At 48.8% G+C, this 16,193-nt stretch overlaps 1 protein-coding gene and 1 long non-coding RNA gene across 2 annotated transcripts; one reads left to right on the top strand and one right to left on the bottom strand.

Annotated features, from left to right (window-relative positions):
* The first annotated feature begins 120 nt into the window (after window positions 1-120).
* NOA1 (nitric oxide associated 1) lies at window positions 121-8,785 on the top strand. Its single transcript, XM_039550653.1, is given in 9 exon segments — window positions 121-189; window positions 192-318; window positions 351-1,061; window positions 2,178-2,342; window positions 3,055-3,251; window positions 5,050-5,181; window positions 6,653-6,769; window positions 7,583-7,700; window positions 8,286-8,785. Coding segments are annotated over 9 exon segments (1,842 nt in total). The 3' UTR covers window positions 8,492-8,785.
* On the bottom strand, window positions 6,671-14,217 carry LOC120409871. The gene is made up of 2 exons (XR_005601717.1): window positions 14,022-14,217; window positions 6,671-9,498 (listed from the first exon to the last, which is right to left on the bottom strand). It is a non-coding gene; the product is annotated as an uncharacterized LOC120409871 (long non-coding RNA).
* Between the last annotated feature and the right edge of the window lie 1,976 nt (window positions 14,218-16,193).

The raw sequence follows: 16,193 nt of genomic DNA, 5'->3' as shown, positions 1-16,193 counted from the left end.
CGCGCGCGTCTCCCGCGAGGCGCCCGCGCTCATCGTGATGTCACGCGCGCGCCTCAGCGGGGCGCCGGCGCGCTTCGTGACGTCGGGCGCGCGCGCCGGGCGGTGCGGTGCGGTGCCGCCATGCTCCGCCTGGGCCCCGCGCTCCTGGCCCGCCTGCCCGCGCCCAGCCCCGCGCCCCGCCGCGGCGGTGCGGGGCGGCGGCAGCAGCGGGCGGTGGCGAGGAGCAGGAGCGCTTCGTCTTCCTCGAGTACGAGCCGGACCGGCTGAGAGGGCGGCGGCGGCGGCGGCGGCGGCGCTGCGCCGGGAGCGGGAGCCGAAGCCGCGGCGGGGGCGCGGCGCAGCGGCGGCAGTACCGAGCCTGTCCGACCCGTCGGTGCCGCCGAGCGGCGTGAGCTGCTCGGGCTGCGGGGCCGAGCTGCAGTGCGGGGATGGCGGCGCGCCGGGCTTCGTGCCGGCCGAGAAGTACCGCAGCCTCCTGTCCGAGGGCCCCGCGGCGCTGCGCGGCGCCGTGTGCCAGCGGTGCTGGGCGCTGGCGCACCACGGGAGCGCCCTGCGGCTGCGGCTGCCGCCCGACGAGCACCGCCGCGTGCTGAGCGCGGCCCTGCGCCGCCCGCCGCGCCACGGCCGCGGGCCGCTGCTGCTCTACGTGCTGGACGTGATGGAGCTGCCCGACCCGGTGCTGCCGCAGCTGCCGGCGCTGCTGGGCCCCGACGTCCCCGCCGCGGGCGTGCTGGTGGTGGGCAACAAGGTGGACCTGCTGCCCGCGGACTGCCGCGGGCACCTGGGGCGGCTGCGGAAGCGGGTGGCGGCGGCCTGCGCCCGGGCCGGGCTGCGGGGCGCCGCGCTGGTGGATATCCGCCTGGTGAGCGCCAAGACGGGCTTCGGTGTGGAGGGGCTGGTCAGCCGGCTGCAGCGCTCCTGGAAGTGTGCTGGCGATGTCTACCTGCTGGGTGCTACTAACTCTGGCAAGTCTACTCTCTTCAACACCCTGCTGCGCTCCGACTACTGCAAGTCCCGCGCCCCCGACATCATCGACAGGGCCACCGTGTCCCCGTGGCCAGGTCAGGGCGCTGCTTGGCCCTTTGTAGCACGGGTAATGGGGGCTGGGGGGTGCGCAGAAAACAGTGAGCAGTGGGCCTCTGGGCTGCTCTCGGCCACCCCTACAGTAGGAGAACCTGTCACCAAGGGTACCTGCCACCCTGAGCACCTCTGTGGTGGGCACTGAGTTCCAGAGCTGTGCCTTGCTTCAAATTGTCCCCTGTGAAGAGTGGCTGCAGGAGCTGGGGCTGTTAAAGGAGGCTCAGGGGAGACCTTACTGTTCTCTATAACTACCTGAAAGGAGGTTGTAGCCACATAACAGTCGGTCTCTTGCCCCAAGTAGCTGGCAACAGGAGAAGAGGACATAATGTTAAGCTGCACCAGGGAAGGTTCAGGTTGGAGATTAGGAGGGTTGTTTTCACAGAAAAGGTGATTAGATACTGGAATGAACTGTCTAGAGAGATGGAGTCATAGTCCCTGGAGGGTTCAAGGAAAGACTGGATGTGGCACTCAGTGCCATGGTCTAGTTGACATGGTGATGTTCAGTCACAGGTTGCATTCGATGATCCCAGAGGCCTTTTCCACACTATTTGATTCTGTGATTCCTCCAGGCAGCAGGGGTGGGATGCATGTGGTGAGGGTGCTGTGCATCCTGTAGCGATAAGAGGCCTGGTAAACCAGAGTGTGCACCCCTGTGTGCACCCCTCCTGGTTAGGATGGCACCTGATCTGCATGCCTTGCCCTGTCCCTATCCATTAGAGGTGCCCTCCAGTCTGGAGAGACCTGGAGGTGGAGTGGTGAACACCTGTAGGCCAAAACAAGCTGTCAGGAGGTGAGACTTACCTGGGGTGTACTAAGTCAGTCTTGGCACCTCTTGGCTTTGAGACTGTTCTGTTCAAACTGTAGGTGAGAGCAGGTCTCAAGCAGCTTGTTTTGGATGCCCTTGGATGGGTTGTTTTTGCTGCCCCAACCTGGGAGGGTAGTACTCTATGGGAGCAGCTGTAGTTCCACCTCTGACTTTGTTTTACTGAGTTTCACCAAAAAAGTTAGAGAAGCAGATTTTTTGTAATCTTGTTCCTCAGAGCTGAAATATATCAGGTAGTCAGAGACCCAAATGTGCCTTCTGTTTGTTTTTCCAGGAACAACACTGAACCTGTTGAAATTTCCAATTATTAACCCTACGTGTGACAGGATATTCCGAAGGCAGGAGAGGCTAAAACAAGAGGCAACAAAAACAGAAGATCAGCTAAGCAGTGAAGAAAAAAAACACCTTAATCAACTTAAAAAGCAAGGTTACGTAGTGGGTGGGTATTGCCTGAGTAAAGGTGTTATCTTCCTGCCCCTGATGAAAGTACTGCATTACACAAAAGTAAATTTATTTTGACCAGTACTTGCTCCTGGATTAATGGGGGCAAGACCTCTACCTCCTCCATAAGCAGCATAATTAGCACTTCTTTTGAATACTTGTCAGCTGCTGTAGTAGCAGAGGGTTCCTCTGTGCAATGCATCCTCTGTCTGAACTAGGCTGGCAAATTCTGATAGCTTAGTAGTTTGCAAGGATATCACAGTATGGGCCATCTCTTGTTCCCAAATAAAGAAAATAAGTTTAATTTTAAATAATCCTGTTTGGGCTGCAGGGATTGTACATCATTTTAGTATGTATTCAAAAGAGCAGGTTGGCACAAGATAGCTGTGTTTTTCAGGTAATTCAATTTTGGCAGTTTGAGGCAGTGGAAAAACAAGGCAGTCTGCTTTACCATAAATTGGAAGTAATGGAGTGTCTGTGATCTGGTCCGTGCTGAGATTTCGGGGTCTGAGGAGTGCTAAGCAAGAATTATAGAGGGGCTTTCTTACCATTTTGGCTTTTGAACACACAAATTTTTAGCCACATAGTGAGTTTATCACCGTTATATTACTGATGTACGTCTCTGTTAAGCTGGGAAAGGGGCAGATGTTTGATTGAAGGAAAGGCAAGTTAATAAGTTAATTACCAGGAAACCTTTCATTTTAATCCAGGAAGAGTTGGAAGAACATTTCAACAGCAGAAGTCTTGCTCTGAGATTGACTTCGACCCTGACATGCTCTCCTACAGCATGGATGAAGATCCCAGAGATCCCCCTAAGATGCATGAGGAAAGGGAGGAGTTCACACACAATGAAGTGAAAGATGCTCGGTGGTGTTTTGACACTCCAGGAATTGTAAAGGAAGACTGTGTAGGTACTCTGTGGTGCTGTGTGTCAGGCTGACAGGGTTTGGGAGGACTGTTCTGCCTTAGATGTGCCTGTGGGAGAGTATTTCTGCTGTAGTCCTGGCATTAAGATTCTCTAAGTTTGGGAATTGTATTAAGATAAGGTTTTTATTTACTTGCAAATGGTTCATGTGGTAATGCTGTTGCATTTCTGAATAGTGTAATACTGCCAGCTTTGCAAAGGAGCTGTAGGACTGTGTGCTGGTTTGGACAAATTTGTAAATATATCCTCTGAGAGAAGGCAGGTTCCACCCCTCCCCCACCAGGTTCGGGAAAAATAAGAAATTTTTCCTTGGAGGAAAGTGAAAGAGATAAAAACTATTTATTTAACAAACACACAGGAAAACAATAATAATGCTAGATAATAAAACCTCTCGCTGTGGAGAGCTAGAGTCCTTCCGTAGGTAGCCTGTCCCCTCCTCCTTGGAGCTGGGATGGGGTGGGCCCTCCTCGGGGGCCTTGATGGAAAAAACATCCTCCTGATGTGTTCTGATGTTGAAACAGTCCAGAAAAAGAAGAGAGAAAAAACCCCAAAGTCTCAGCAAAACGAAAGTTCAGCTCTCTGTCTCTCTCCAGAGAAAAGTAGCCGAAAGCTGGCTGAAAAGCAAGCAGGCTGCTTCCTCCCGCTCCTCTCGGCGCTGCAGGACGCAGAGGAGTGTGCGTGTCCTTGAAACACTGCTTTGAAAGTTCTCTCGTTTTTTTTTTTTCCTCTCCCCCCTCTCAGGCTCAGTTTAGAGGCATAGAAAGGCACAAAATTAATTTCTGGGCATCGGGCAGCGATAGGGGTACACATCATAAGTCACCCCAAGACAGACTGCATCACCGAGCTTCCACAACCTCTGCAGGAAGGGGAGTAAGCCAAGAGTGCTTCACCCAGTGAAGCTGGCACTTCTTTAGCTCTTGCAGCCTACTGAAAAAGGTGGAACTTAGGAGGATAACCAGGGTTGTATGACTGAACCAAATCTTAGAGAAAGCATTCTCCTGAAGCTAGCAGTATCTACGGTGTTGCTGCTACTGGCTCCAGTACATCAGGCCTTTGTCAGTGTTTCAGTAGAGCAATGCCCTACTGAAGCCAGTGCTGACAAAGTGCACATGTCCAAAACAGGCATGTTTTGATTTTTGAGCATTTTGATACCCATGCAGAGGTGCAGGTGACCTTTTGGGGAGGATTAACATGTACAGGGAGACAGGAGGGTTCTGAAGAGAATGAAGTGTAAGAACTGTGCTGAGACTTTACAGCTCAAATGCAGGTGCTACTTTCATGAACACTAGAAAACTCCTGGTTTCCTAGTGATGTGTTTGCCAGACCATAACCTGCTTTGCTATAGCACTTAGGTCTCTTAATAGCCAGTGTAGAGACTGGCATCAGCTTAGAGACATGGTTTGGTAACTTGAGATTGTATATTTTCCTCCCTTCTTCTGCAGTTGAATACACTTGGAAAATGCTTACTGCATCCAGAAATACTTGGTGCTGTTTCTGATTCTGATTATCCTTGTGCTCTCCTTTGGAGAGCTCCATGCCACGTTTCAGATAGAATTTTGTTCCTACAATCAATGTTCAGTCTGAGTAGAGGACAAGCAGATTGTCTGTGTGGCAGGGGAGATTCTTCCTGTTTCTCACTTACTGTGTGGACCAGAATTGAACTGTTGTGTCAGATGTTCTTGACACTGCCTTACTTGGTCTTTTTCCTCTACAATGCTAATACTAATTTCATTGTTCCCATTGAAACATCTGGAATGAGTTATGGCAATTTATTTTGCAGGTTTTAAATCTCCTGACAGAGAAGGAAGTAAAGCTGGTTTTGCCATCACATGCCATTGTTCCACGGACCTTCATTCTCAAGCCAGGAATGGTCTTATTTCTAGCAGCCTTGGGACGTATAGACTACTTAGAGGTAGGGGAAGAAAGGATTTTGGGAGCAGCTGCTTAGTCTCTTACTGTAGTACCAGCCATAAAAGGCTTTCTGGGTAGCTTTCTCAGACCCTTTTGTTGCTGCTTTGGAGATGATGAATCAGTTACTGAGTCACTGCATAAAGTCAGAATGCCTTGGGATGCGTAGTTGAAAGGTTTGTTACTTGTTACAAGTGTGCAGTATTTTATAGCATATAATGGGAGCTGCTTTTGAATGCTGACAAATGTCTTCAGGTTAATGTGCTTCCCATGACATACAAAGAGGCACAAGGCAGGGAGGAGAATGTCAGAATTAACTGGGAAAATAGGTGGGTTTCATCATTCCTGTGTTTTGCGAAATCTGTCTGCCAAGAGAGAAAAGCATAGACATTTTTCTTTTCTGACTTAGACCTCTGAAGAATTTGCCAGAGTAAGCAATTAACTGCACATGTATTTTAGTTTCTGTAAAAGGTGCTGTGTGTCCCCCCGCCAGTAATTTCTTCCATTTATTAAAAATCCCATGCCATACACCTTTACTGAACTGTGTGGAGTTGATCTCCCATGATGTTTCCTCTGGAAGGGGCAGTTTTTCCAGACAGACATTATCCTAGATCCTTTTCTCAGTAGCTTGCCCTGTTTTGGGCGTGTGTATGGCTATTCCTTTGTTTCAGTCTGCTTTCCAAGATCACCACAGAAATGTTGAATTGGTGCTTTGCTAAGAACACTCTTGACCTACTGGAACAAAACCAGAAAGGTGGAGGGGGCAGGATTCTGTCAAGTAAAAAATGTACCAATATGGCAGGAGCACACAACGATGTATCAGTTTTGTGCATCTACATCCTCCTGAGGTCTTGGAGGACTATTGTGCTCAGATCATGACAGAAGCTCCTGCCTCGAATTACACCTTTGAACTTGAAGGAATTGCTGCACTTATTTCAGGCTTCCTGCAGTGTTTGGAGAGGTCTCTCCCACTCTGAGCTTGTTTGCTCTGTCTGCAGATGTGATGAGAGTGCCTGCTGCAGTTGCTCCACAGACTTTGCATAGCTTGAGAGCGCTGGAACCAAGTACTGTTTGATGAGAGCTGTGTGTTAGAAATGTAGAGAGATAGGAGAAGAAGCACCAGAGCAGATATCCATCACCTCTAGTGCTGAATAACCACACTGAGTTTGTTCTTGTGAATTAAATGAGAGCAAAGATCTCTGTTGGATGATTTGCCTGAGCTGAGTAGCTGTGCTGGCAGTAGTTGTGGCACTGGGAGTGCTTTGAGGCAGGATGGTGAAGCTGTCTGGAAGCTCAGCTCCCCAGTTTATATAAGCCCTGGCTGCTCTCACTGGCGGAGGCAAGGACCCCTCGGACACAGAGGGGACATCAGGCAAACAGGTATTCAACATGCAGGAAAGAAAGGGGCCAGGAGAGAGCAATTCAGGGCTGCTTTTCTGTTCGCAAAATCAACATCCTTTTGGTATTTATTTCAGGGGGATAAGCCTGCCTGGTTTTCTGTCTTGGCTTCCAATCTGTTGCCAGTCCACGTAACTACGCTGAGTAATGCTGATGCTGTCTATGAGAAGCACACAGCCCAAGAGTTCCTAAAGGTAAGGGGAGGTGCTGGGGGGAGCTCATGGCTGCAGGTAGGCAGGCCCCCTGTCTGGGCCACACTTGGCAGGGAACGTCCACAGGTATCAGGAGTTTGGGACTTCTGTAGTGGGTGAGTGGAGATGTGCAGTGTGGAGCAGTCTTGCACAGACTGCATGGCTGAGGTGTGTTAAGAGAGAGCACTCAAGATGATGTGTTTTCAGCAGAGTTTCTGTTTCTAGCATTCAGGCTGGTAAGATTTGCAGTGCTCTGCTTTCTCATACTTGGCTCTTCTTGAGCAGCCTTAAAGTGCAGGCAGCAACAGGGATATTTTCCATGGCAAACCTGCTGACTGAGGTTTCAGAACAGATAGCAGGTGAAAAATGTGCCTTTTTATTCTTTGCCTGATGGATCTTCTGCACATACCTTCATCTCTTGGTGGTCTGATTTTTTCCTTGGTATGGCAGTGTTCTGTGTAGCACTTGCAGATTGATGGGAGAGGGGGGTGAGCTGTCCCTGTCCTGACACTTCCATTCCTGTGCACATGGAGAACAAGTGCTGTCACTCACATCAAGGCAGCTGGCCTGATCCACCAGCTGCATCCTGCAGTGGGCACTCCATCTTTGCTCACCTCCCCCAGGGTTCCTCTGATGTAATTCTGACTCTGTTCTGGCAAACTTGAAATAACTCCTGTAGGTTATTCAAACCAGCTCTTAATTGGCTAACAAATGTCTGATGTCTTTATTCCCCCTTGTGCCTTGCTTGCTGGTTTGAGGTAGGGGTGCTGAAGCATCTTTTGACTGTTAAATCTTTTCGCTGTGTTTTAATCTTAGGTTCCCATGGGTGGGGAAGAGAGAATGAAAGAGTTCCCCCCACTTGTCCCTCAGGACATTACACTGAAGGGAATTGATACCACTGAGGCAGTTGCAGATATCAAGCTTTCCTCTGCAGGTAATTTAATATTTCTTCATTAGTTTGCTTTGCAGGGTCTGCATCCTAGAAATGTTGATGGGAAGAAGCCTCTGAAGGGGTGAAGCTGTATTTCCTGCTCAGAGCAGGACTTTCAACCACACAAAATCATAGCAGCCATGACTTTGTCCAGCTGAAGCTTGGCAACCTCCAGGAATGGGGATTGACAGCCATGCTTGTACAGGATGGCAGCATTGGAATAGTTTATGCTCTGGCTGCGATACAGGTTCTATAGCATCAGGAATGGCTGTGACACTGTCAGCTGTCCAGGTGAGAGGGAAAGGGCCATTGACTGGAAAGCTTCATTCTTGTGTTCTTGGTAGTTCCCACCATCCCTCTTAAGCTTACCAGGAAAGAGCTGTGTTTGGGAAGAGTAACATGTGGCTTTAGGTGCTGCCTTCTGTTGGGAAAGGGCTGGATATGACCTTTGAGCTTGGTTTCTCAAGCAACCACACGTGGGTAGCCCAGGGTTTTAGGCACTGTGGGAGGCAGTAGTTTGTGTCAGAGCCTTACTTTGATCCTAGGGACTTGTCTTCCTCACTGTCCATATTCTCTTTGGCTCTGCAGGCTGGGTGGCAGTGACGGCTCACGCGGAAGAGGAATTGCTGCTCCGAGCCTACACTCCCAAGGGCACTGCGCTGGTGGTGCGGGAGCCTCCGCTTTTGCCTTACATCAGTAGCATCAGAGGGGCACGGATCCCAGGCACTCCTGCCTACAGGACCAAAAAGCCTCCCTCCTTTGTGGAAAACCTAAGAACTGTGGGAAGCAGATAGTGTTTCTCATCATCTGAGCAAGGCAGAAGACAGAACAGCCCCTGGAGAACCTTGTGGCTTATTGGTATTCAGAAAACCTTGGACTTGTTCTTAAAGGCCAGCAGATACATTTTGGAAAGCTGGGTGGGAGCTCTGCAAGTCCACATCTGATCCAGCAGAATGAACTGCAGCCCTTTGGAATGAACTGAGGGGCTGGGACCTTGCTGTGGGAGGGAAAACAGCTTCTCCTTGGGATCTGCATCAATGGGCAGATCCCTTTACCTGTCCCCTCTTGAAATACAGGGTGGAAACTCACTTTCCTGATCTGGTCTTTGCTGCTTATTGAGTAGGTGGTCTCTTGCAGGCACACTCCCTCACGTTAGAAATCATGACCTTGTTCTTGGGTATTTCCACAGTTAAGGAGGTGGAAGGAGCAGGGAATGCTCCAGTGTGGGTATGACCCTTCTAGTGGCTGAAACTGATTGAACAACATTGCCCAAAAGTTGTGTCCTTTCTCTCCTTCAGCATCTGGGGCAGATGATGGTGTGCAGTATCCTGCTTTTGGAAGCAGGAAAAGTGATGTGATGAAAAGTGGGTCTGCTCATGTGTCTGAAGAGGAAAGTTTTGCAATTCACTGCTTTGATTTGGTTTCTGTAGCTTGGGTAGAGGTTTCTGAAACCAAGGGTGTAGAGTAAAACTTCTCAGATGCTCTTTTGTGTCCTAGTTGACAAAGCACTCTTTCTGTGGGCATAACCATCTTGCTAAATACAGGAAAGCTCCAGTGCAATAATAAATAAGCTCCATCTGCTAAAGACAGGCAGAGTGTGAGAGACAGGGCCAACCAGTCTGCTGAAAAAGAGGCAAAAAAAGAGTATCTTCTAATCTCCTTACCATTCACTGATGTTTTCCCCAGTCAGTCCCCAGAGGTGGCTCTGCTCTCCTTGGGCACTTGACTGTTATCCTGAAGAAGCCTGGGTGTTCTGCAGAAATCATTGGCTCATTCAGCATCTTCTTCTCACCATTGTTGCCTGTGGGATGTATTGGCATTCCTTTAGGGAAACCTGTCCCTTTGCCTTGCTCTTTGTTTCCCCCATTTTCAGCCCCAGCCCACCCTGTGGGACCACTTCTGTCTGCAGGCCCTGCCCAGGGCCACTCTTGTCCCCACTGTGAGGCTGCCGGGGTCTCCTGTGGAGCCACTTCCCATGCCCTGCTACTTCCTTCACCTCTTCCTCGCCCTGCTCTGCTGCCTCCTGCCCTGCTCCCCACGCTGGGGTCCAGTGAGATGGGTTGCGCCAAGCGGGGCCACAGTGGGTTTGAGAAGCGCTGGGTGCTGTAGGGTTTGAAGTTTGGCACTGCCTTGAGGGAGGTTCCCTGTCCTTGCTGGCTCCTGCCCAGTGCACCTGGTGTAGGAAATCAGTTGTTCCTTATGAAGGTCAATCTGCTGCCAGTGAACACAGGGAACGTGGTTCACGTCTGCATCTAGACTAGAGTTCCTCCTGTACATTAGACAAAATATGTGCACCCTCACCTTGACTTCTCAGGAAGTCTTTTCTAGTTCTTTCTAGAAGAAAGAAAAGGACTATGGCAGCATGTTCCTTGCTGCTCAGGCTGTGGCTCACACAGCTCTCCCGTTTTCCTTCTGTTTCTCTGTTGTGAAAGCCAGCACATGTGTGGCCACTCCTAGGGTGTGCTTGGCAAGCATCAGAGCACAGGCAGCAAGCTCCAGAATGTGTTTTTTCCAGCATGTATATATAGGACTGCAGCTGTCTTCCTGGCTGGATTTCTTTGTGCTGCTGTCAGGCCTCACATTTGGCTGCCAAAATTACTGAAGGAGTTGCCAACAGGACTGGTGTGAGGATTATCTGTTTTAGCTGTGCTAATCTTCACAATGCTTTGATTTTCAATTTCCCCCTCATGAAAGGGAAAAAACACTATCTTTTTAATGTTTAAGAGCAAGATTCTAGAAGCTTTTTTTTTTTTTCCCAGAGATTCTTTTTAAAATAACTTTTGTGATGATGGAAGAGGAAGTGCCATATTTATGTCAACTGTTATAACACAGTGCAAAGCAACCCCTGTACAAATTCTGCCCATTCTTTTTGAGCAGGCCACAGATTTATCAAGTCCCTTCCTTGACTTGCTCATAGCTAAATGGGAGAACCATGTTGCTTTCTGCATTTCTTCCAAGACTGGGTTTGAATGGTTGAACATTTTTAACCTGGCAAGAGGCTAAACAACTTCATGTGTCTAGAAACAGCACAAACAAGTTATGTTGTTTAATTTATGTCTTAAGACATAAATACTGAGAAGAATGCAAAATACTGAGACAGGGACCTCTGCATCTTGAACAAATGTACCAATCCAAACTTCTCCTGGATGTTTTACGTGGATCAGATGGTGGTGAGAGAGAAAGAATATGAAGATCTGCCAGAGCCGCCAGCTTAATATCACAACGCAAAAGCAGGTCAAGGTATTGAAAGATACCAAAGTGACACCTCTTCCTCTTCATCCTTGGCTGCATGACAGGTGTGTGGATGATGTACTTCATGAAAAGGCACTGGTAGACAGCACTTCCCCTCTACGCTTCAGAGGTCTGAAAGGCACTCACTGTAGCTTTTTGAGGCCAGAAGCCACTATAATGTTCTTGTGGGGATGATGCAGTTCTGCAGTGCCTGAATTCAGAGCTGTGCTTACCGGCCCCAGGAGAATCCATCACTCCCTTATGTCTAGCTTCCAGCTTTAAAGTATCTTTGGTACTGATTTCCATAAAAACATCCACTGCTGTGCATAATAGTCATGGGCTGCAGAGGTGAATACCCCTGGCTCTTCCTTTTTGCTTTGTAAAGTTTGCACAAATTCGGTGGCTTTAGTCCTTCCTGGAGCACTGCCTGGGGTGGTGTCACTCCACTCCCAGTGTGAAACAGACTAATTTGCACACACTGTTCCTCAAACTTTTATAGAAGAATAAAAGTTGGGATATATTTCCATCAGCGAAGAGCCTGGATGTTGCGGGGGGGGGGGTCCCGAGAGCAGGGGAATCCAGCCAGAGTCCCGATACGAACACCGATACGATCTGAGCATCGTGCTCCCCTTTCATTATTCGGGTACACCAAGTTATACTTTTTCCCCCAAAGTTCACGCCCCTTTCCTATGAGAAAGCCTCTAAGCAGCGGGGGAGCTGACCAGTGTATACCTTTTCCCAAGGCTGTTCAAGGCTGCCGGCTAGCAGGTGCCTTGCAAGCCTGTCTTCAGCCTGAGGCCCCATCAGGGGTACTTCTGCAACAGCCCTGGGATGCCCAAGCCCTCCTGGGGTATCCTATATTCCACAAGGAATCCTTCTACACATCCCCCGTTTTCTTTTTGGGCAACCCAGGTCTGGTCGATGATCTATCGCAGCCCCGCTTTAAGGCAAAACAAAATACTCCCAAGTATTATTAAACCTAATATAACTACAAATAGCAATCGGCAGCCTTCTACTACCAAGGTACGCAGCCATCCGGTGATACCCAGACCCTTAAGCCAATCTCCAATAGGGTCGTCTGTCTCCTGAAAGATGTGTAGGTCCCTCTGGAGGTCAGAGAGGTGCTTGTGAATTGGGACAGAGTGGTCAGAAAGATTCATACAGCACATACGCTGGAAGTCTTTGTAGCCGTGGCTGTGAGCTAGTAGTAGAAAATCAATGGCTGCTCGATTTTGTAATACTGTATGTCTAACACTAGTAACATCTACGCTTAACTCATCAAGCATCTGCGAAGTTATGTTTAACTTATCCCTCTCTCAGCAAGCAAGTTTATGCAAAATAGCGTGAGCCCTGGCTGCCGAAACACCAAGTAACAACATAGATGCTAGCCAAACTGACTGCCTTCACTTGATCTAAATGGGCAGACAGCTGATTGAAAATGTCCGCTAATGCTCCTGTCTCAAGACAGTCAAAAAACAATTTCTCGCTCTACCTCTGTCTGGTGCTATGCCCAAAAATTTATGCAATATACCCAGAAATCTATGCAATTCTCCTTCTTAGTTTTGTCTTTGGAAAGGGTTCCCCGACACCCACCACAAGTCACTAGCAACCACCCAGGGCAGCTGTTACATTCGCCCCAGTGTCTCACTATTTCTCCTGCTACAGAGAGTGGTGGATCTGGCAAGTCCTCAGCTCCTTCACTCAGCCACGTCTGCAGCCTCTCTCAAGGCTCCCCGGGACAGGTCTCAGAGTTCCAGCTGTTGAAGTAGTGGTGTCACTTTTCTCAGGAGCTGATGCTGATAGTGCCTTCTTGTTTCGGGGTCCTGTAGCATGGCACCACTTTGCTGGACATAGCTCTGGTCAGTGATGCAGCGATGACTTGTCCCTGTTGTTGCAGGACATTCTGTAGCATTGCAGCCCACGTTTGTTCCCAGAGCAGGAACTGTGAATGGGTTAGTAACAACTGTACGATGCTGATGTAGTAATTTGAACACAGGACATCTGCTGTAAAGATAGACTGCAAAATGCTTTGTGTAGATAAGTTAGCAAGCTTTTTGATTACTTGTTGTATCAGTTCTTGGTGTTTCTCCCCGTCCCGGGGCCGCTTCTGGGCCGCTTTGGCTTTGCAGGAGACAAAACCGCAGAAGCCGCGCTGCTGCCGGCCGTCCCGCTGTTCGGCGGGGGGGTTACTCTCTGCCGCTTTTGGCCGGGTTTTAGGACCTCTGCGTTGCTCTGCCGCTTTCAGCGGGACAGCAGGACTGCCTGTGTCTCCTTGGCTCGCCTGTGCCCCGTCCCCTGGATCGGGTGTCTCTGCTTCCGCGTTCGCAGCCATTCCTCCCTCGGCCGTCGGAGGGAGAGCATCCTGCCCTGCCGAGTTTAGCAGCTCCTGCACTGAGCGGACGCGCCGCCGCGTTTTTAACCGGTTTTCTCGCGGCCAGCCCGAAGGACCATGCTACCCTGGACTCTGCTCTGGTCTCTGGCCGCCGCTCCATAAGATCCCCGTCTGTTCCTTTCCCAGAGCTGCTATTCTCTAAAGCCTCTATGGCAGCTACAGCAACTGTCTTTTCTGTTTTTATTTCTGTGAGAGTGCTAGTTACTGCCCTCCAGGTTAAGCTGAGGGCTTTAACTTCTTTAGCTTCCTTTCCACCCTCAATCGTGGACAGCCACAGTTCGTTTCCAACTTCCCCCCACGCTTCGACTGAGAACAAACGCGAAGTGTAACTCAATAATCCATGTTCCCGGGCCCACGTAACGAGGGCATTCAGATCTTGGTCTTTTACGATTTCGCCTCTCATAGAGAGAATATTAGCTAGGAGTCGAGGTCCTGCCCCGTAGTCCATAGCTTCTGTGCTGCGGGTATTCGCTCGGCCGCGCGAAAATACGGTCTCCGGCCACTCGGCTTTGAGGTTTAGCCCCCGGCTTTACTCAGCTTCGGGACTTATCCTCCGGCTGGCTATCCTGCTTTGAGACCGGGCCCCCGGCTTTACTCGGCTTCGGGGCCACCCGCTCTGGTTCCCCTGGCTCCGCCGCACGGATACGATGAAATTCGGAGTCTTACCGCATTGAAGCGAACCTGCCTGAGGCAAAACTCACCCGGGTCCCTGCCGTTCGGGCGCCACGCGTAGCGGGGGGGTCCCGGGAGCAGGGGAATCCAGCCAGAGTCCCGATACGAACACCGATACGATCTGAGCATCGCGCTCCCCTTTCATTATTCGGGTACACCAAGTTATACTTTTTCCCCCAAAGTTCACGCCCCTTTCCCATGAGAAAGCCTCTAAGCAGCGGGGGAGCTGACCAGTGTGTATACCTTTTCCCAAGGCTGTTCAAGGCTGCCGGCTGGCAGGTGCCTTGCAAGCCTGTTTTCAGCCTGAGGCCCCGTCAGGGGTACTTCTGCAACAGCCCTGGGATGCCCAAGCCCTCCTGGGGTATCCTATATTCCACAAGGAATCCCTCTACACCTGGAAAAAGAAAGTAAAACGATTAAGAACTTCAAACACTCAAAAAGTGAAGAAAAGGGAAAAAGCTGGAGCAAACAGAAAAAAAAAAAGTAGCAGAAACTGGTTAAAAGAGGGCTGCATTTAGCGACAACAAGGTTTAATCTTTGTGGTCTTACGTGCAAAAGTCACCACAGGAACATTTCAAAACTAGGGCCTGGGCTTTGGGTCCCACAGACGTTAAAACAGGTTTTGGAATGAGGTACAATTGACAAGTGTTGTAGAAACACGGTGAAATGTAACTAGCTACTGTTTTTCTTCACAAAACTGTCAAAAATCTGTCCACAGAGATCAAGTATCATGTCTCTGTGATCTGATCTATGCTCCACAACCAAAACCACGAAAGAAAATGTACTACATTTGTTTTAAGGGTACACCTGAATTCAGGAAGCAATTCTTGCAATCACAAATAATACCTTTACACATTTACAGATTTGCTAATTTAAAATAAAAATGTAACTACAAAATTAATCCTGATCTTGATCTGTGCATGGTAGATTGTACTGTGTTTAGTCTGAAATTGATAAACAGGTATATAGGCACATGAATTTTGAAATTTCAAGCTATCTACAGTTACAAAAGCGAGAGAGATTTTATTCTACACCTTTAGAACATTTGGTATGGCATTGTTTTATTTGTCCACAAGATGGGAATTACAGTACCTTTTACAGTACCTTCTGTATTTGCAAAGCAAGCACATTTAATTTTAGAAAAACACTCAGAATGAAGTGAGGGAAGCCTGACATTTTTTCTAAAAGTCAAGGCAGGCAAAGTTAGAGGTTAGAAGCAGGTCCTTGAGCTTCTAAATGTCAGATTTGCCAAGACCTTAATAAAATCCTGCAAATAACAAAACATGTTGTAAACATTAACAATGGACAAGAAAATAAAAATATATCAAATACACTTGCAAAAGTTCTGAGAACTTGCTGAACCTCTCATAGTTACGGCAAGCAGAGAAAATACGGGAAAAAGGAGAAAAGAAAGTAAAAACATGGTATCCAACAGAGGAAGGTCAACCTCACTGACATGCTGTTCATACTTTGTTATTCTACAAGGTGAGGGGACCTACAGGCAGAGCTTTAAGCATATTCTTCCTTTTTGTCCAAAGAATAAGGGAAATTTAGAGAAGTAAAGGCAATTCCTCCAAATATGTGTTAGGAAGCATGTCAGACAGCATGAATGCACCTAAGTCTTTCAAACAAGTGCCTTAGAGGACATCTTTTTCCTGATGGGAACTGGCTGGGAAATGCAGTAAATACCTTCGACTAGAACCTACCAGGCAATGAACTGACACGGGGATTCACTGGGCAAAATTTAAGGTTTATCGCTACTGTCAAAAATCCCACAGATTTTAAGGTTAGAGATTTTTGGCTAAAACTGTAGTGGACAGGAAAATGCTTTTAAATTTGAGTATCCAATCTTTATGAATCCAGTGAGCACTTTGGAAATAATAATTTCACATGCATGTTTCAACACACTCATTTGTCACTGGGCTTTGTGCACTCTTGGCTCCCTCCATGGAACTCTAGGACTTGTGGTTACATCTATGTAGTAGCTCCCAAGCCTTCTTTTGTGATAATACATAGTTCAACATTTTTAAAGGAGCCTGTGACACTTTGAAATGCTGTGATAGTCAGTACTGCTGAGTATGGCAGTCCTCACTGTCATAAAAAGGAATGAGTGTGTTTCAGGATTGCTGGCATCCACATGGAGAAGCACCTTTGGATGAGTGAGGGGAATGGCAGACTGCCACTTGGTTTATTGCTGGCAG

Source organism: Corvus cornix, chromosome 4 (assembly GCF_000738735.6).
Source record: "Corvus cornix cornix isolate S_Up_H32 chromosome 4, ASM73873v5, whole genome shotgun sequence".
Lineage (NCBI taxonomy): Eukaryota > Metazoa > Chordata > Aves > Passeriformes > Corvidae > Corvus > Corvus cornix.
This window is presented reverse-complemented; position numbering and strand designations above follow the sequence as displayed.